The following is a 16,211-nucleotide window of genomic DNA, read 5'->3' as shown; positions in this document are numbered from 1 at the left end:
CTATATCCTGCGTTCTTATTCTTTGCTGGAAGTGAAACTTAGAATCTGGTATCACTGTGTTTCTTATAACTGAGTTTACTCTGCCTGCGAAGGCAACAGAGTAAAGCCGGTTGTGAATCATGAATATCAGAGCTCCTTCTGATGTTCTTTATGGCCTAGTGCACAGGGACCCTGGAGACTACAGTGCCACAGTGCGTTAGGGCCACCGCCCTTCTAGTCTGTCCTGCCGCTCACTCTGCCACCTGCCAGCTGTTGCTACCTGAACCTCCTTGCAGTGGTTCTCAGTGCTGTCTTTGCTTGGGGATCGCCTGGGGAGCTTTTAAAAAAAAAGCCAGGCCCCACTTCCAGAAGTTTTGATTCATTTGTTTTAGGTTGAGGTCCAGGCATCAGTATTATTATTGACAACTTTATGAGGGGTGTGTGTGTGTGTCTGTGTGTGGGTGGTGTGTATTTATGTTTTGGGGGGAGACATGGTCTCAGTCACTTGCCCAGGGTGGAATGCAGTGGTGTGATCGTGGCTCACTGCAGTCTCCACCTCCCATGCTCAAATGATCCTCCCACCTAAGCTTCCTAAGTAGCTGGGACTACAGGTGCTCACCACCATGCCCAGCTAATTTATTTATTTATTTTTTTTTTTGAGACCCAAGATCTTGCTTTGTTGCCTAGGCTGGAGTGTAGTGGCACGATTGCGGCTCACTGCAGTCTTGACCTCCTGGGCTCAAACAGTCCTCCCACTTCAACCTCCCAGGTAGCCAGGACTACAAATGTGCACCACCACACCTGGCTAAGTTTTTTATATTTTGTATAGGTGGAGGTGTCCCTATTTTGCCCAGGCTGGTCTTGAACTCCTGGGTTCAAGTGATTCTCCCACCTTGGCCTTCCAGAGTGCTGGGATCATAGGAATGAGCCACTGCACCTGACCTATGAGGAATATTTCATAGATCAAAAAATTTACCAAATTTTCTCTTTTAGTTGACTTCAATGTTTGTACATATTTATGGGATATAGAGTGATCTTCTGATATGTTTACAATGTTTAATGATCAAATCAGCATAATTATATCCATCACCTTGAACGTTTGTTTCTATATTGTGAACATTCAAAATCCTCTTCTAGTTTTTGAAAATACACACTAAATTATTGTTAGCCATATTCACCTGACAGTACTATATAGAACAGGAGAACATAGTCCTCCTATCTAGCTATAGTAACGTATCCCTGTCCATTAACCTCTCCCTATCTCCCCTTCACCCTGTACTTCTCAGCTTCTCATAACCATAATTCTTCTCTCAGCTTTTATGAGGTTGGTTATTTATTTATTTATTTATTTTGGGTTCCACATATCACTGAGAACATGTGGTATATATCTTTCTGTACCTGATATATTTCAAAAAATGTCTCATTTTAAGTGTACACTTCAATGATTCATAGTAAATTTACAGAGTTGTGTAACCATCACCACAAGCCAGTTGTAGAACATTTTTGTCACCCCAAATAAGAGCCTTCATGCCTCTTTACAGTTAATCCCCAATCCCCCAACCCCCAAAACCAGCCACTCATCTACTTTCTGCCTTTGTAGATTCTGCCTCTATAGAGTCCCATTTTCTGGCCATTTTGTGTAAGCACCATCACCTGTATTATTTTCAGGTCCCCCCCCGCCCCCCGGACTGTCACGTGTAGCTCTGGTTAAGCACCATTGTTACCTCCTAAATCTTTTTTCACTACTTTTTTTTTTTTTAACTTTTTCTGAGTGGCTCAGAAAAATCAATAGGCTCCTGCCAGGGCCATCTCTTAGACAATCTGTGAGAAGAATGATTCCTTATAAGTTGGATTGAGAACTTAATGATCATTTATAACCTGTTTTTTATGGTGATGTGCTTGCCAGAGTCCAAATGTGCTGACCTAGTTTGGAAGGGAGCCGGTACAACCTGTCTTCAGACTCGGTGTGCCACCCCACCAGCCCACTGAGTCAGAGCTGCGGTGTGGAGCCAGGTCCCTGACACTGTGGCCTGGCCTTGGTACTTTTGCTTTGGATTTTCTGTGTGGCTTTTCAGCTTCCCCTAGCCTCTGGCTGCCTCACCAGAGCAATAAACTGGGCTCCTTCTGAGCTCCTTTCCCTTAGGCAGTAGCTCTGTGTGAATGTACTGTCTGCATTGCAATGTTTTGCAAAATATTTCTCACATACTTTTTCCTGCTTAAACAAATTTTAAAATCTCAAACTCAGCTGTCTCTAGGTCCAAGCAGGTACCATGAGTGACTGGAGCAGGCTGGGGAATGAGGCACTAGGAATTCCCAAGAGGCCACTGAGGTGGTTGGTGGCAGAAGGGAGATTTCTTTCAGACTTTGCCATAAGCAAGAATCAGTGGTGGAGCTTTGAGACAGGCCACGTGATTATAGCAGGGATAGCAAATAGATTCCATTTCATGTGCCAGAGGGGAAAAAGCCAACTGACCGAACAAAACGCTGCGTGGATAAGCTTACATGTGCAGGAAAATGATAAACCCAATTCACTTTAGGGTAAACTGTAACTGTTCATCTTAGTCACTGGAATTCAAATAATATTATCAGATTAAGTTAAGATTGAGAAGGGTTTTATTGTCATTTGAAGTACAAATTACGGGTTATAACCCTGTCCTAGAGAAGCTGTAAATATATGGGCAAAATACCATCATTTGGGGAAATAATTCAGAGTATAGAACTATTAGATCTATTTTCTCACATTATTGCCAAAGTATTTTCTGTTGAATCATTTCCCCCTGATAAGTGTCCTTTTTCTTTTCAGTGTTAGGCATAGGAACGATTCTTTCCCAATAACATCCCTTTAGAGTTCTGTAAACTCTCTTAGGCCTTTTAAACTGCTTTGTGGCAGGTATAACAAATTGCTTCATTTTCAAAGTTTCAGAGAGTCCTTTATTTTAAAATCCAATTAAGTAGATTTTAGATTCCTTCCCAGAAATCTAAGAAGACAACTAATGAGATAAAACAGTACAAACTCATTCAGTAGTCCTCCAGCTCACTATGAAATCAAATTATTGCACCCAAACTGGGCTCAGAGGCTCAGGTGGGTTTTGTAAACACTGGTAACAGGAGTTGATGGTGTTTCACAAAATCAGATTCCCAGCAGAATGAAATCCACTGCTTGGCCCTGGGTGGGCTCTGTAATTTCACTGTGAATACAAATCACATTGCGTGCAGTAATGTTTATGTTGTTGCTGTACGTCCAATATTCAGATTCCTTGGTGGATTAGTTATAGTCTGTCTTGTTCCTCAAAAATGCATTCAGATATTTCCTGGTAACCAGCATTGAAAATGAGTTCATTAAAATTCTCTCCATACCCCATTTCATTTTAATTGATGTATCAGTCAGTGTGCAAGTGTAAAAGCCAGCAGAACTGTGATCTCTCATGTGAATTTGTAAACCAAAAACCAACAGCTCTGTGAACTCGGGAGCAGTGAGAGCCATTGATGTTTGATGTTAGTATTGGCGCCTAAGCCACATATTTCCCGTCCTTGGGTAGTGGGTGCCCGTGGTGGAAAGAAAGGCCCCAGAATGGCTGAAAGGATTAAAAAGGAGCAATTTGGCAAAGTCTCGAAAAGCCAGCGTCTCTCAACCTCTGAAATGCAAGTTGGGAAAGCGCAGAAATCCCCCTTCTGAGTAAGAAGAATTTGGATTTGGGAAGTGATTAAAAAGGATTGAAGTTTCATGGGAAAATGGACTTAACTTATACATAGATCAGGGAGTCAGCAAACTCTGTACTGGGGTAAATGCAGCTGCCGCAGGCTCAGGATGGTTTTGGCATTTTAAAATAGATGAAAAACATTAAAAGAGGAACAGTAGTTCATGACATGTGATAATTAGGTGAAATTCACATTTCAGTGTCCATAAATAAAGATTTATTGGGACACAGCCAGGTCGGTTCGTTTATACAATGTCTGTGGCAGCTTTTGTGCTGCAGTGGCAGAGCTGAGTCATTACATAGAGACAGTATGGTCTGCAAGCCTGAAATGTTTATTGTTGCTGAACTCTTACATAGAGAATTGTGCTTATTCAGGTCTTGTCCTGAAATGTGTTTATCAGTAGAGACCAGAAAGGAAACAGCGGTTGAAATAGTTGTGTTTCTGAGGAGGTGAGTGGATGGAGGTGGGTAGGTGCAGGAGAGACATAACTTCTGATTTCTTCCTGTCACCAGTGTCACCAGCACTGGGCTGTGCCTCCACATTTGGACTGAATTATCAGAGGCAGCCACCCCTGTTCGTTTTGGCAGCTGCTGCTTGCCTATGAGGCAGAATGTCGAGGAAGAGAAAATACACCTCCAGCCCAGCCTCACTCATCCTCAAAGTGATTCTAAAAAGCCAGCTATCGAGGTTTGCACCATATCCTGCCAGAGTTACTGATAGAGACCTGGGGTTAGCCAGCGTTTTCTGTAAACGACTGGATAGTAAATATTTTGAGCTCTGCAGGTCATATGGCGATGTCTTTCGAAACAGCTCAATTCTGCTGTTGAAGCTCAAAAGCAGCCATAGATAGCACACGAACATGTGAGCTTGGCTGTGTTCCAGTGAAAGTTCTGTAATACACACTGAAATGTGAATTTCATATAATTTTCAGATGTTACTAAATATTATTATTATTTTCCAATTATTTACAAATAACCACCCTTCTGAGCTTTCTGGCCATAAAAATAGGGGATTGAGCCTGCAGTTATAGTTTGCTAATCCATGGTTTAGATAAACTGTAAGTCTAGGACTTGGTAGTCAGGCCCTCTGGGTTTGAATCCCACAATCCTACTTACTAGTGCGGGGGTCTTGGGCAAGTTACCTTTCAAGGCCTCACTTTCTTCATATGTGAAGTGGAGGGAATAGTGGTTCCTACCCAATAGGGTTGATGTGAGAATTAGAACAGATGTAGGTGCCAGCCCAGTGTCTAGGGCATAGAGAGTACCCAGCAAATGTCGCTGCTACTGTCGTTGGTTGTTGTGAAGGCTCTAGAAGGATCCCTGCAGCCTTGGAGGAACCACTCGTGATGTGGAGGTTTGACAGTCAGCCCACAGTTCAATTAGATTGAATATGAGGCTGGAGGGTTTGGGCTTTTGTGCAGATAGGTAGAACATGGTATATCCATAGAGTAGATTGCTGTACAGGCATAAAGGAGGCAGTAGAGTTGTACATCTGTGTTCTGACATGTAAAAATGCCCCTCATGTCTTTCTGCCTACCTGTGTGCATGTGTGTATATATGTGTATATGTTTGCATGTGTGTCCTTTTAATTCAGTGCTTCTCACCTTGCCACTGTTGACATTTGGACCTGAAGTAGGCAGAATAATGCTCTGCCCTCCCCAAACATGTCCAGGTCCCAATCTCCAGGATCTCTGAATGTCTTAGTTTACATGGCAAAGGGGGACTAAGTTTGGAGATGGAATTAAATTTTCTTTCTTTTCTTTTCTTTCCTTTTCTTTTCTTTTTTCTCTTTTGAGATGGAGTCTCACTCGGTTGCCCAGGCGGCAGCGTAGTGGTGAAATCTCGGCTTAGTACAATCTCTGCCTCCAGAGTTCAAGTGATTCTCCTGCCTCAGCCTCTCGAGTAGCTGGGACTATAGGTGCGTGCAACCAGGCCCAGCTAATTTTTGTATTTTTAGTAGAGACGGGGTTTCACCATATTGGCCAGGCTGTTCTCCAACTCCTGACCTTGTGATCTGCCCACCTCGGCCTCCCACAAGTGCTGGGATTACAGGTATGAGCCACCGCACCTGGCCTGGAATTAAAATTTCTAATCAGTGGTAAGGGGGATTAGCCTGGGCTAACCAGGTGGGCCCAGTGTAATCACAGAGGTCCTTAGCAGTGGAAGAGGGAGGTCGCAGAGTCAGAGGAAGATGGGACTATGGCAGAGGGGCCCAGAGCAAACTGTGCTGGCCTGACAGTGTAGGAAGAGGACAAGGAATGTGGCAGACTCAAGAAGCTGGAAAGCGCAAGGAAGCAGATGCTCCCCTCGCATGTCCAGTAAGGCATTCAGCCATGCTGCCACCTTGATCATAGCCCAAGGAGCCCTGGTTGGAAGTTCTGACCTCAAGAAGTGTGACATAATACACTTGTATTGTTCAAGCCACTGAGTTTGTGGTGATTTGTTACAGCAGCAATAGGAAACGAATCCAGGGCCAGATCATTCCTTGTTCATAATTCTTTATATTATTTGGTAGGGGGAGGGTACATTTAGGGTAGTTAGTAACATCCTGGCCTCTACCCTACAGATACCAGTAGCATCTCCCATCATGACAACCACAAATGTCTCCAGACACTGCCAGATGTCCTCTGGGGACAGTTGTCTCCAGTTGAGAAGCACTAGTTTAAATTTAGAAAAAAAATTGGGAAGGATATATAACAAATTCGTAACAGTAGTTCTCTCTGGGTTATGGGATTGGAGGAATGGCTTTCACTCCTCTTTTAACATAAAATTTTTAAAACTGTGGTTCTCTCTCACGAGATCTGATGGCTTTAAGTAAAAAGAAAAAAAAAATGTGGATCCCCCGCCCCTCCACCCCCTGCAGACATTTTTTTTTGGTTTTCAACTGTGGTTTTTTTTTTTTGTTTTTTTTTTTTGCCACTTTTAAAAAAAGATTAACCTTGAAAGGTAATATCCCATTTCAGTTTTAGTCGTTATGGATTTTACTTTGGAAGGCAGTTGTATACACCTATGGCTTCCTTTCTGCCTTGTTTTATTGGGGTTTGTTTGACATTGTGAATGTCCTTTTTCCCAAAGATGTGATAGACACCCATTCATTCATTCAGTGTGTATTTTTTAAGTGGCAGGCTGAGCTTGGTGCTGGGGAGGAGTGATGACTTTAGAGCTCTCTCTCTGCCCTCGTGGAACCTGCTATCCAGCAGGGAGGAGGACAGTAATGCTCATTGCTTAGAAGACCACAGCCTGCATTGATTGTGTCCGTGGTGTGGGAGTCTTTTGCTCCCATAGTACATGTTTTCTGAAGGAAACTAGCAGAAATCCATGATTAGAAATGGAAAATATCAGATCAATTGGAAATTGTCCTTTGGCTCTCACCTGGTCGGAGCATTTGCTGTCTTTTTGGTACCTTGAACTATGCCAGATTGGAAGCATTTCTGTTTTCTCCTTGCCTGGCAAGTGGCCTCAGTGAAACATCCTATTAGCCATAACTGCAGGGTTGGACATTACCACACCAGATCAAGGGAAAGTGATCCTATCAAGGCCTACGAAGCACCGCTGCTTTGAAATGGCTTTGAGAATTACGAGGAGAAAATCTGTGCTTTACGAAAAAGCAAATTAAAAATCCTGCCTGGTATAAGCCTTATTTGAATGACTAGTGGAATTGCAGAATAGCTTCATAGGAAAAAACAAACCCCAGAGTAAAATGGCGAGTGGGAAGTTCCTTCCTGATTTGTATTGTTTTTCCAGTTGCAGACAGGAAACATTCAAGTGTGTTTTCAAGCCCAGAACGTTGGACACAAAGAAGGCTCTGACAAAGCAGAAAAAACCCATATACAAAAAGTTGAGGAACATGGAGCAAAATGTCTGATTCCAAACAATCTAGGCTGGGCGTACTGGCTCACATCTAGAGCACTTTGGGAGGTGAAGGTGGGAGGATTGCTTGAGCTCAGGAGTTTGAGACCAGCCTGGGCAATGTAGTGAGAATCCATCTTTATAAAAAAAATTTTAAAAATTTCCTTGGCATGGTGATACACATTTGTCGTCCCGACTACTTGGAAGGCTAAGGTGGGAGGATAGCTTAAGCCCAGGAGTTCGAGGCTGTCATGAGTTGTGATCATGCCACTGCACTCAGCATGGGAGTTAGAGCAAAACCCTGTCTTAAAAAAAAAAAATCTGGCCAGGTGCAGCAGCTCGTGCCTGTAATCCCAGTACTCTAGGAGACCAAAGCAGGCAGATGGCTTAAGCTCAGGAATTTGAGACCAGCCTGGCCAACATGGTGAAACCATGTCTCTTCTAAAAATACAAAAATTAGCTGGGCATGGTGGCGTGCACCTGTTGTCCCAGCTACCTGGGAGACTGAGGTGGAAAAATCACTTGAGCCCAAGAGGCAAAGGTTCCGGTGAGCTGAGATCGCACCACTGTACTCCAGCCTGGGTGACAGAACGAGACCCTGTCTCAAAAAAAAAAAAAAAAAAAAAAAAAAAAAAAAATCTGATTTATCAATTACTATTTTTATGATTGAATTACTGTTTCTACTGTTTGTTTTTTGTCTATAGGTGTCTTGACAGGTTCAGTCTCTTGCCCCTGCCTTGCTTTAATGAATTACAAAAACTCAACCAAACATAACACTTCTTAGTAAAAACCAGCAAGTTTCTGTGGCTTATGTACATGGCCTATTGAATGGGTGCCTTGGCTGATTGTGGAATAATTGCCGGACTTTCCATATCTCTGGTAAAGGTGAGCACTGCAGAACCATTCATGATAGCGCCGAGGCTTGCGCCAGTCACAGTGATGAGGGAGATCAGGTCATTTGGACCACATTATTGGAAGAGATAGAGACGGTGGCGAGTCCTGAAAATTAAGATGGAGAGCCCACAGGCCAGCAGAAGAATCTTGGTGTGAGGGAGCCATTCCAGTTTGTGCATTATACTCCATTGTCATGATTTGTCACTTAAAAGTAATTTTTCCTGGAGAATTATAGGTTACTTCTAATAATTTCAGGGAACTCTGGTTAGGCTTTGGATTTTTTTTTCTGCAATTGTGTATTTTTCTTCTTCTTTTTTTTTTTTCTTCTGAGACAGAGGCTTGCTCTGTTGCCCATTCTGGAGTATAGCGGCGCCATCTTGGCTCACTGCAACCTCTGCCTCCCAGGTTCAAGCTATCCATCCTCGTGCCTTGGCCTCTCATGTAGCTGGGACTACAGGTGTGTGCTACCATGCCTGGCTAGTTTTTGTATTTTTAGTAGAGATGGAGTTGTGTCATGTTGACCAGTTTGGTCTCGAACTCTTGACCTCAAGTGATCTGCCCACCTTGGCCTCCCAAAGTTCTGGTATTATAGGCATGAACCACTGCACTCAGCCTCTAAAATTGATTTTTAAAAAAATCTAGGCCTGCAGATGTAAAATTGATTTTATTAATGTAATATATATGGTCTCTGCAAACACAGGAAACGGGAAATTTCTTTTTAAACAGCACATTAACATTTTCATATAGTGTATTCAATATATTTTTCAGCCTCCAGATACCTTTTCATGTAAAGTATCTCTGTTAAATCAAATGGTCCAGTTAATAAAAAAAAAAAAAAAAATGGCAGGAAATATTCTGATTTTCTTTACATTTTGGATACTCTAAGGTATATTGTGCTTCTTTAGAGCTTGACATTGGACCCAGTTCTTTAAGTTAGGCACACTTCACCCCTGGCCATATTACGAATGCTACTTAAAAATGTAAGTAACATGGTATTTTTAAAAAAACCTCAAAACTGTGTATTCATATAGTTTAAAAAGTCAAATAATATAGTAAAAGGCTCCTCAAAAAATATGGTGGGTTCACTTTCTACTCTCTGAGATTTCCCAGCTCTGGAAGCAACTACTTTGAAATATTAACAGCTTATTGTGACATTTATTTATATTCATAATTACAAGTTATATGTGTAAACTATTCTTTGGGTTATCAAATTAGGTAGTGTCTGTTGACTTTCTGTTATGATCAATGAGGGTTTAGGGCCCTTTCCCTCTGCTTCTACTCCCCCATCCTTTCAATACAGTTATATTATAATTTTTCATTCTATTACTATTTGATATTTACATTATTATGTCCAATTATTTGCAGCTGAGCATACTAGTACTATGACTGTCTTTCTGTTTCTGTTTCCAGTGTACTTTTTGTTTTTTCTGAAGTAATACTTGTCTCATTTTTATGTTTGCTTTATTTTCTTTGGGACTGTTGCAGCACTGTGTTCATGACTGTTTAACAGCTGCCAAGATCCTATTTCAATTGTTTGTGGTTGTTTATACTTTTTTATTTCCTTTTTTTTTGAGACAGAGTCTTGCTCTGTCACCAGGCTGGAGTGATGGAGTGCAGTGGTATGACCTTGGCTCACTGCAACCTCTGCCTTCCGGGTTCAAGTGATTCTTCTGCCTCAGCCTCCCAAGTAGCTGGGACTACAGGCGTGTGTCACCATGCCCAGCTAATTTTTGTATTTTTAGTAGAGATGGGGTTTTACCATGTTGGCCAGGATGGTTTCCATCTCTTGAGCTCATGATCTGCCTGTCTCAGCCTCCCAAAGTGCTGGGATTACGGTCGTGAGTCACCACACCTGGCCTGTATTTTTGATTTCAAGTATCAGTGTGAGGTCACTGAAGAAGGAGTTGGGGAAAAAATGCACATGGTTGGTTGTTCTGAGCTGGCTCTAGAATACCCCTGAGCTGTAACTAAATCTCCCACATCTGCTAATAGCGCGCATTGGGATTGTAGAGCAAGGTTTTTCTTTTCTTTTCTTTTTTAAAAAATAATTTGCTCTGAAAAAGGACATATTTGTTCTGATTCTCAAGTTGAATCTCCTTTTTTTGAACTTGTTAAGTCTGGTTCTTTGACCTCATGGTCAGCTGGAGCCTTGCTTCCCCTCCCTAACTGGTGTGACTACCCATGTTTGGCTCTTCAGCAATGCCTGGCACCGTGCATGCCAAGCAAGGTCTAGGGTGGCATATTTTGCCTGTTGCTGCTGGTGGAACTTTTTCATAGAGTTGGGAGTTGGCTGCCTCTGGATGCTGGGACCTTGACTTTGTCTCCAGGTCCTGATCCTCTGGCCCTGGGAGGGATTTGAGTCAGGGCAGAGTTCCAGCTTCCTGCAGAAACTGGTGAGTGAGCCACCCTGTAGGCATCTCCAGGTGAACTGGGACACTGCCATGATGACAAGTGTTAGAATCCTCCATGGCAATGCCCAGCTCTGGCTAACATGCCGTTGCCCTAAGTGTAGACTGGAGGAGCAGCACACTACTTTCCCTTGCCCACAGTTGGCACTGTTCTGAGCTTAGCAGCATTTGGAGGTCATTCTAGGGGTCTCATTTACTTTCTGGCCCAAGACCTTTTCCCTCTCTTGCATTGGTTCCTGGCCCAGGACCATGCATTCAAATTCACATTCTGAATTTCCAGTTCATTGACAACCTTCCCTTGACTCCCCTCACTGTTGAGAGCTAAAACACACCTTTTACTTTCTCTTTTAAAAGTTTCCTCCATGCCAGGCTTGGTGGCTCATATATGTAATCCCAGCAGTTTGGGAGGCCAAGGCAGGCAGATCAGTTGAGGTCAGGAGTTCAGGACCAGCCTGGCCAGCATGGCGAAACTCCGTCTCTACTAAAAATACAAAAATTAGCCAGGCAAAGTGGCACGAGCCTATAATTCCAGCTACTCAGGAGGCTGAGGCATGAGAATCACTTGAATCTGGGAGGTGGAGGTTGCAGTGAGCCAAAATCACACCACTGCAATCCAGCCTGGGCAACAGAGTGAGACTCTGTCTCAAAAATAAAATAAAATAAAAATAAAAATTGTTATGGCCTGACAATTGAGACTCCACCAGGTTGGAATGCCCCCTTCTGATTGCTGGCCACCATGTTGGTTTAATGGAAGGGTCGATGAAATAAATAGTAGTTAAAACATAACAGAGAAACTTGTGGAAATACTTTGTTTCTTTTAGAAGTAAGAATGGGGAGGGAAATTGAAGAAGGAACTAATTGTTATTGTGTGTGATGGTGTAGACATGTATCTTTGCATAAAGTTTCTGGTTTTGGACTGAAGTTTAAGCTTCTGTGGAACAGTCTTCTCAAAGCCTTGTCTACAGACCTCCTGCAATGGAATTCTGGGCAGGGAGTGGCTGTTAAAAAGGCAGGGTCTATTGAATTAGAATAGACTTTCCAGAGGGACCTGGGAAAGGGCATTTTATATCAGCGCCCACTGCCCTTGGTGATTCTGTGCCTGTTCAAGTTTGAGAAGCACTGCTTAGGATCATTTGTTCTTGTTTTGGGTTGCTTTTCCCTGCAAAGTTTCGTTTAGTTGTTTTTCTTTGGTTTTGCTTAAATTGCTCTCTGATATAAAAATTGGTAAACTGCCCCCGCCAACCCTTCTAAATTCATTTCTGCCTGATTTGCTTTAAACTCCAGACTAATAATTATTAAACTTTAGGAATTGCCTTTCATTTTTGGATTTCTGACTCTGTGAACTTTAAATTTTTCCCACAGAGCTGAGAAAACAGAAGTCCTCAGTGAAGATCTATTACAGGTAATAAAATATAGTCTATTTTAAATGATCTGTTTAAAGAATGGGAAAAAAAAAAAAAAAAACCTGGGTGAGAATTGAGGCTTGTGGGGTTTTTTTGTTTGTTTTTTGTTTTTTAAACTAGAAACAATAAAATTAATTAGTGTGGTTTTGAGCAGGAAAGAAAGTTTTGTTGCATGATGATGAAAAGGGGATCTGAAACGCAGCTTCCCAGGTTTGAATCTCAGGTCTGCCTCTTGTTAGTTTTGTGGCCTCAGGGATTTACTGAACTTCCCTGTGCCTCAGTTTCCACTTCTCTAAACTGAGGGAAAGGCCATATCCACCTCATAGGGTTGCTGGGAGGGTTTGATGAGTTAAGCAGGAACAGCACATGGTAAGTGCTACATATTAGTGATCTATTGTTATTATTACCACCACTGCAATCCACAGAGACTGTTTCTGACATGAAACATCCCTTGATTTGCCCTGTGTTCTCCTGCCTCTTTTTTTCAGTCTCTGTTAGAGCAGCTGTGTAGCATTTCCCAGGGGGTTATACATCCCGGGTGGGCAGAACCAGCATTTATTTGCTGTTGTTTCTTGAATACTTTGCACAGGGCCTCAATAGACATGGGTCCTCTCAACGAATATTAAATGAGCACCAAACAAAACCCATTCCAGGCACTGGAGAAATCAGTGAATGAAACAAATCAAGACTCCTATCCTTGTGGAGTTTACATTCTAGTGGAAATTGGTATCAAAATTAAATTATGGATTTATGTTTGTTCATTTTTTGCTTTCCTCTGGTGGCAAATGAAGAATGCGTGTTAGTTTTCTGATGTTTGAAAATCTGGTCATTGCAAGATTTGGGGAAGGTGATGTGGAATCTTCTCCTAAATCTCCCCTTCCACCAGCCCTGAATCCTGGGGATATGGGCTTGGATCTGAAGAAACGCTGCTCTTTTGAGAAAGAGGCACAAAGCATCTCACTGCGTAAAATGGTTTGGGGTCAAAATGTATTCCGTTTTGAATTTGTTGATTTGTCTTTAAAATAGAAAGCATCCCAAAGGGCCTGCTCTCGTTCTTCATGAGTCATCAGAATACACATTTTTGGCATTCCTTCCTGTAAAAAGCAGCTCTCTTTGCCATAAACAGCCATATTCTAGCAATAGTATTTTGGGAAGCTGCTTATGATGCGTGGGCCCCCTAAGTCAGTGTTTCTTACTGCTGACTGTCCATTCTGCTTTAGAGGTTTATTTAAAACACACACGCACACACACACCCACACCCCAAACCCAATAAGGAATAATTTTGAAAACACAGATCTTGCAATTAAATTGTTGAACATTTATTTTGCTTCTTCTGAGGTACATTGTGTGGAAAGCTCTGTTGCCATGAGCTGGAGAGAGGTCTTTGGCATCCCTGTGGTTTTTTCCACTTGGCAGTTGATCTGGGCCTGGATCATTCATTTATTTGCATTTCTGCCTGGTTCAACCTGGTGCTTTTCTGGTTCTGTAGTTTGTAAACTGATTCATGCCATTCAATGTGATAGCAAGGTGTAGGCAAGATCGTCCCTTTTTTCCTGCACATAGATTCAGCTGTGCTTTTCCTGCCAGCATGCAGACACCACAAAAGGAAGAGGATAAATTTGTTCTCTTTTGTCTCTGCCTTGTCAGATTGAGCGACGCCTGGACACGGTCCGTTCAGTATGCCACCATTCCCATAAGCGCTTGGTGGCATGTTTCCAGGGCCAGCATGGCACCGATGCCGAGAGGAGACATGTGAGTATCATATGTGACTCAGAGCCATAGTTCCTGTGTCTCTCTGAGGCTTTTCAACCCCCGGATTGGTTGGTTGTCCTAAGTGGCATCAGTGGATTGGCCTTTGGATTGGTACCTTCTGTCACTAAGCACACTTATGACAACATCCCGACTATAGCATTCTTTCGTGTTTAAGACATTGGTGGGCTGGAAGCCCTACTAACAACAGAATCTTCTCCAGGTGCTCTTAAAGACTCCATGATCATCTGTCATTGATAAGAGAATGCCCATGTTGGTTATACATCTTTTGCTGGCAGAAAGCTGAAAGCCTGTCTTAAATTGATGTAGAAGTAGAAGTAATCTATTGGTTTGCTAACTGAAAAGTCCAGAGGTTAGGTAGACTTCAGGTCAGGCTTCATCTAGCATTTCCGTAATGTAACTAAAAACCTAGTTTCTTTCCTTGGTTCTCCTCTGCCGTCAGTGTCTGCTTTGTCCCTAGACAGTCACCCTCATAATGGCAAGTTGGCTATTGGCAGCATCCATGGGCTGTGTGTTCCTTGAGTGTGGCCAGTGGGAGTGGAGAATCCCTCTCCCAGAAGTTCCCCTCCCTAGCCTGCAGTAATTCCCCTCCCCTCCGCTCCCCTCCCCACCCCCCACCCCCAACCTTTTTCATTTTTCTTTTCTTTCTTTTTGTTTCCCCTCCCCTTCGCCTTTCCTCTTCTTTCCTGACAGGGTCTTACTCCATGACCCAGGCTGTAGGGTGGTCATAGCTCACTGCAGCCTCAAACTCCTGGGCTCAAGAGATCTCCCACTTCAGTCTCCCAAGCAACTGAGACCATAGTGCACACCACTGTGCCTGGCTAATTTTAAAAAAATTTTCATAGAGATGGGGATCTCACTTTGTTACCCAGGCTGATCTGGAACCCCTGGCCTCAAGCAAGCCTCCCTCCTTGGCCTTCCAAAGCACTGGAATTACAGGCATGAGCTACCATACTTGGCCCCAGTAGTTTTCTTGATGGAGTGAGAACGCTGCTTTTGGCAGATCTAAAGCGCTTTCCATTGTATTGATTTGTATGGAGTCACATTCCCCATTTTTGACTTTTCCTGTTCCACCCTAGTTACTATGGATAGCGGGTGAGGAGATGGGATGTGCTGATTGGTTTAAGGTAATTGGGCTCAGCCCTAGAGCATGGGCTATGGTCCTACCTCTAGCTCATAGACTTTATCAAGGCCAGGGTAGATCCCTAAGAAAAATGAGGATACTAGTATAGTGAGGAAGAGGGTGGACTCTAGGAGAGCCCTCCAGTGTCTGTTCCAGGGTCCATTTGTTCAGAGCATTCAGTTCCTAGGTAGAGACAGTGGAGCACTGCAGCCTTTGTTCATGAGGGAGTTCCATTCTTGCTTTTACAAGTTCCCAGCTCATGAGCGTGCAGTAAATCTTGTTGAAGTGACAGTTTTGGTGACACAGGGAAACTATGATTTGCTGTATTGTCACCAGGTGTCTCAAAAGTGAGAACTGTTAATGGTATGCAGATGATCTGTGTTACCCTTTCATGTTTCCTACAGACTTTTATGGGGCACCTTGGCAGCAGGGTTATTCCGCTCTTACACAATAGTGAGGATTCTGCAATATCAGTCATAGGAATGGAAGTTTGCGTACACCTACACTTCCACACTTGCTGCAGAGCTCTGTCCCTCGGAACCAGACCCGGCTACTGGTTCTGCTTCCTGCAGCTCCTTGTCCTTCTCTCCCCATGGCTTCTGCTCTGCTTACCCTTTTCACATTGTTTCCTTAGGTTCTCTGCTTCTCTTCCTTATTCTCCACGTCATAATCTCTTGGCCACCTCCTCTATTCTTATGGCTTCTAAGTGATGTGTTTATGCAGTGACTGCTAAGCCATTTTCAACCGAGCAAAAAACTTCCACTCTTAAATGTCTGTTTCAGCATGCGTGATCAGTTCTTCTGTGTTGACTCTCTGAATTCCATCCACCCTTTTATGTGAGCTGGAAACTGTGGAGCTTTTTTATATTCCCTGTTTTATTTTAAATTTTTTTCAAGACGGGATCTCACTCTGTTGCCCATGCTGGAGTGGAGTGGGCCAGTCCCAACTCATTGTAGCATTAACCTCCTGAGCTCAAGCCATCCTCCCACCTCAACCTGTAAGTAGCTGGGACTACAGGATTGTACTACCAAGCCTGGCTAATTGTTTTTTTTTTTTTTGGTAGAGACAGAGTTTCACCGTGTTGGCC

General features: G+C 43.0%; 1 protein-coding gene across 5 annotated transcripts in view; it reads left to right on the top strand.

Moving 5' to 3' along the window:
* ARHGAP17 (Rho GTPase activating protein 17) overlaps nucleotides 1-16,211 on the top strand; it is a 93,838-nt gene that overhangs the window by 22,660 nt on the left and 54,967 nt on the right. For all 5 annotated transcript variants that reach the window (XR_005201211.1, XM_017534425.2, XM_017534422.2 and 2 more), the window contains exons 2-3: nucleotides 12,191-12,230; nucleotides 13,879-13,983. Coding sequence is in view for 4 of the 5 variants with exons in the window: in XM_017534425.2 (XP_017389914.1) it covers nucleotides 12,191-12,230; nucleotides 13,879-13,983 (145 nt within the window). In the remaining variant the exon portion in view is untranslated. The remainder of the gene's footprint in view (nucleotides 1-12,190; nucleotides 12,231-13,878; nucleotides 13,984-16,211) is intronic.

Source organism: Cebus imitator, unplaced genomic scaffold (assembly GCF_001604975.1).
Source record: "Cebus imitator isolate Cc_AM_T3 unplaced genomic scaffold, Cebus_imitator-1.0 Scaffold85, whole genome shotgun sequence".
NCBI classification, from domain to species: domain Eukaryota; kingdom Metazoa; phylum Chordata; class Mammalia; order Primates; family Cebidae; genus Cebus; species Cebus imitator.
This window is presented reverse-complemented; position numbering and strand designations above follow the sequence as displayed.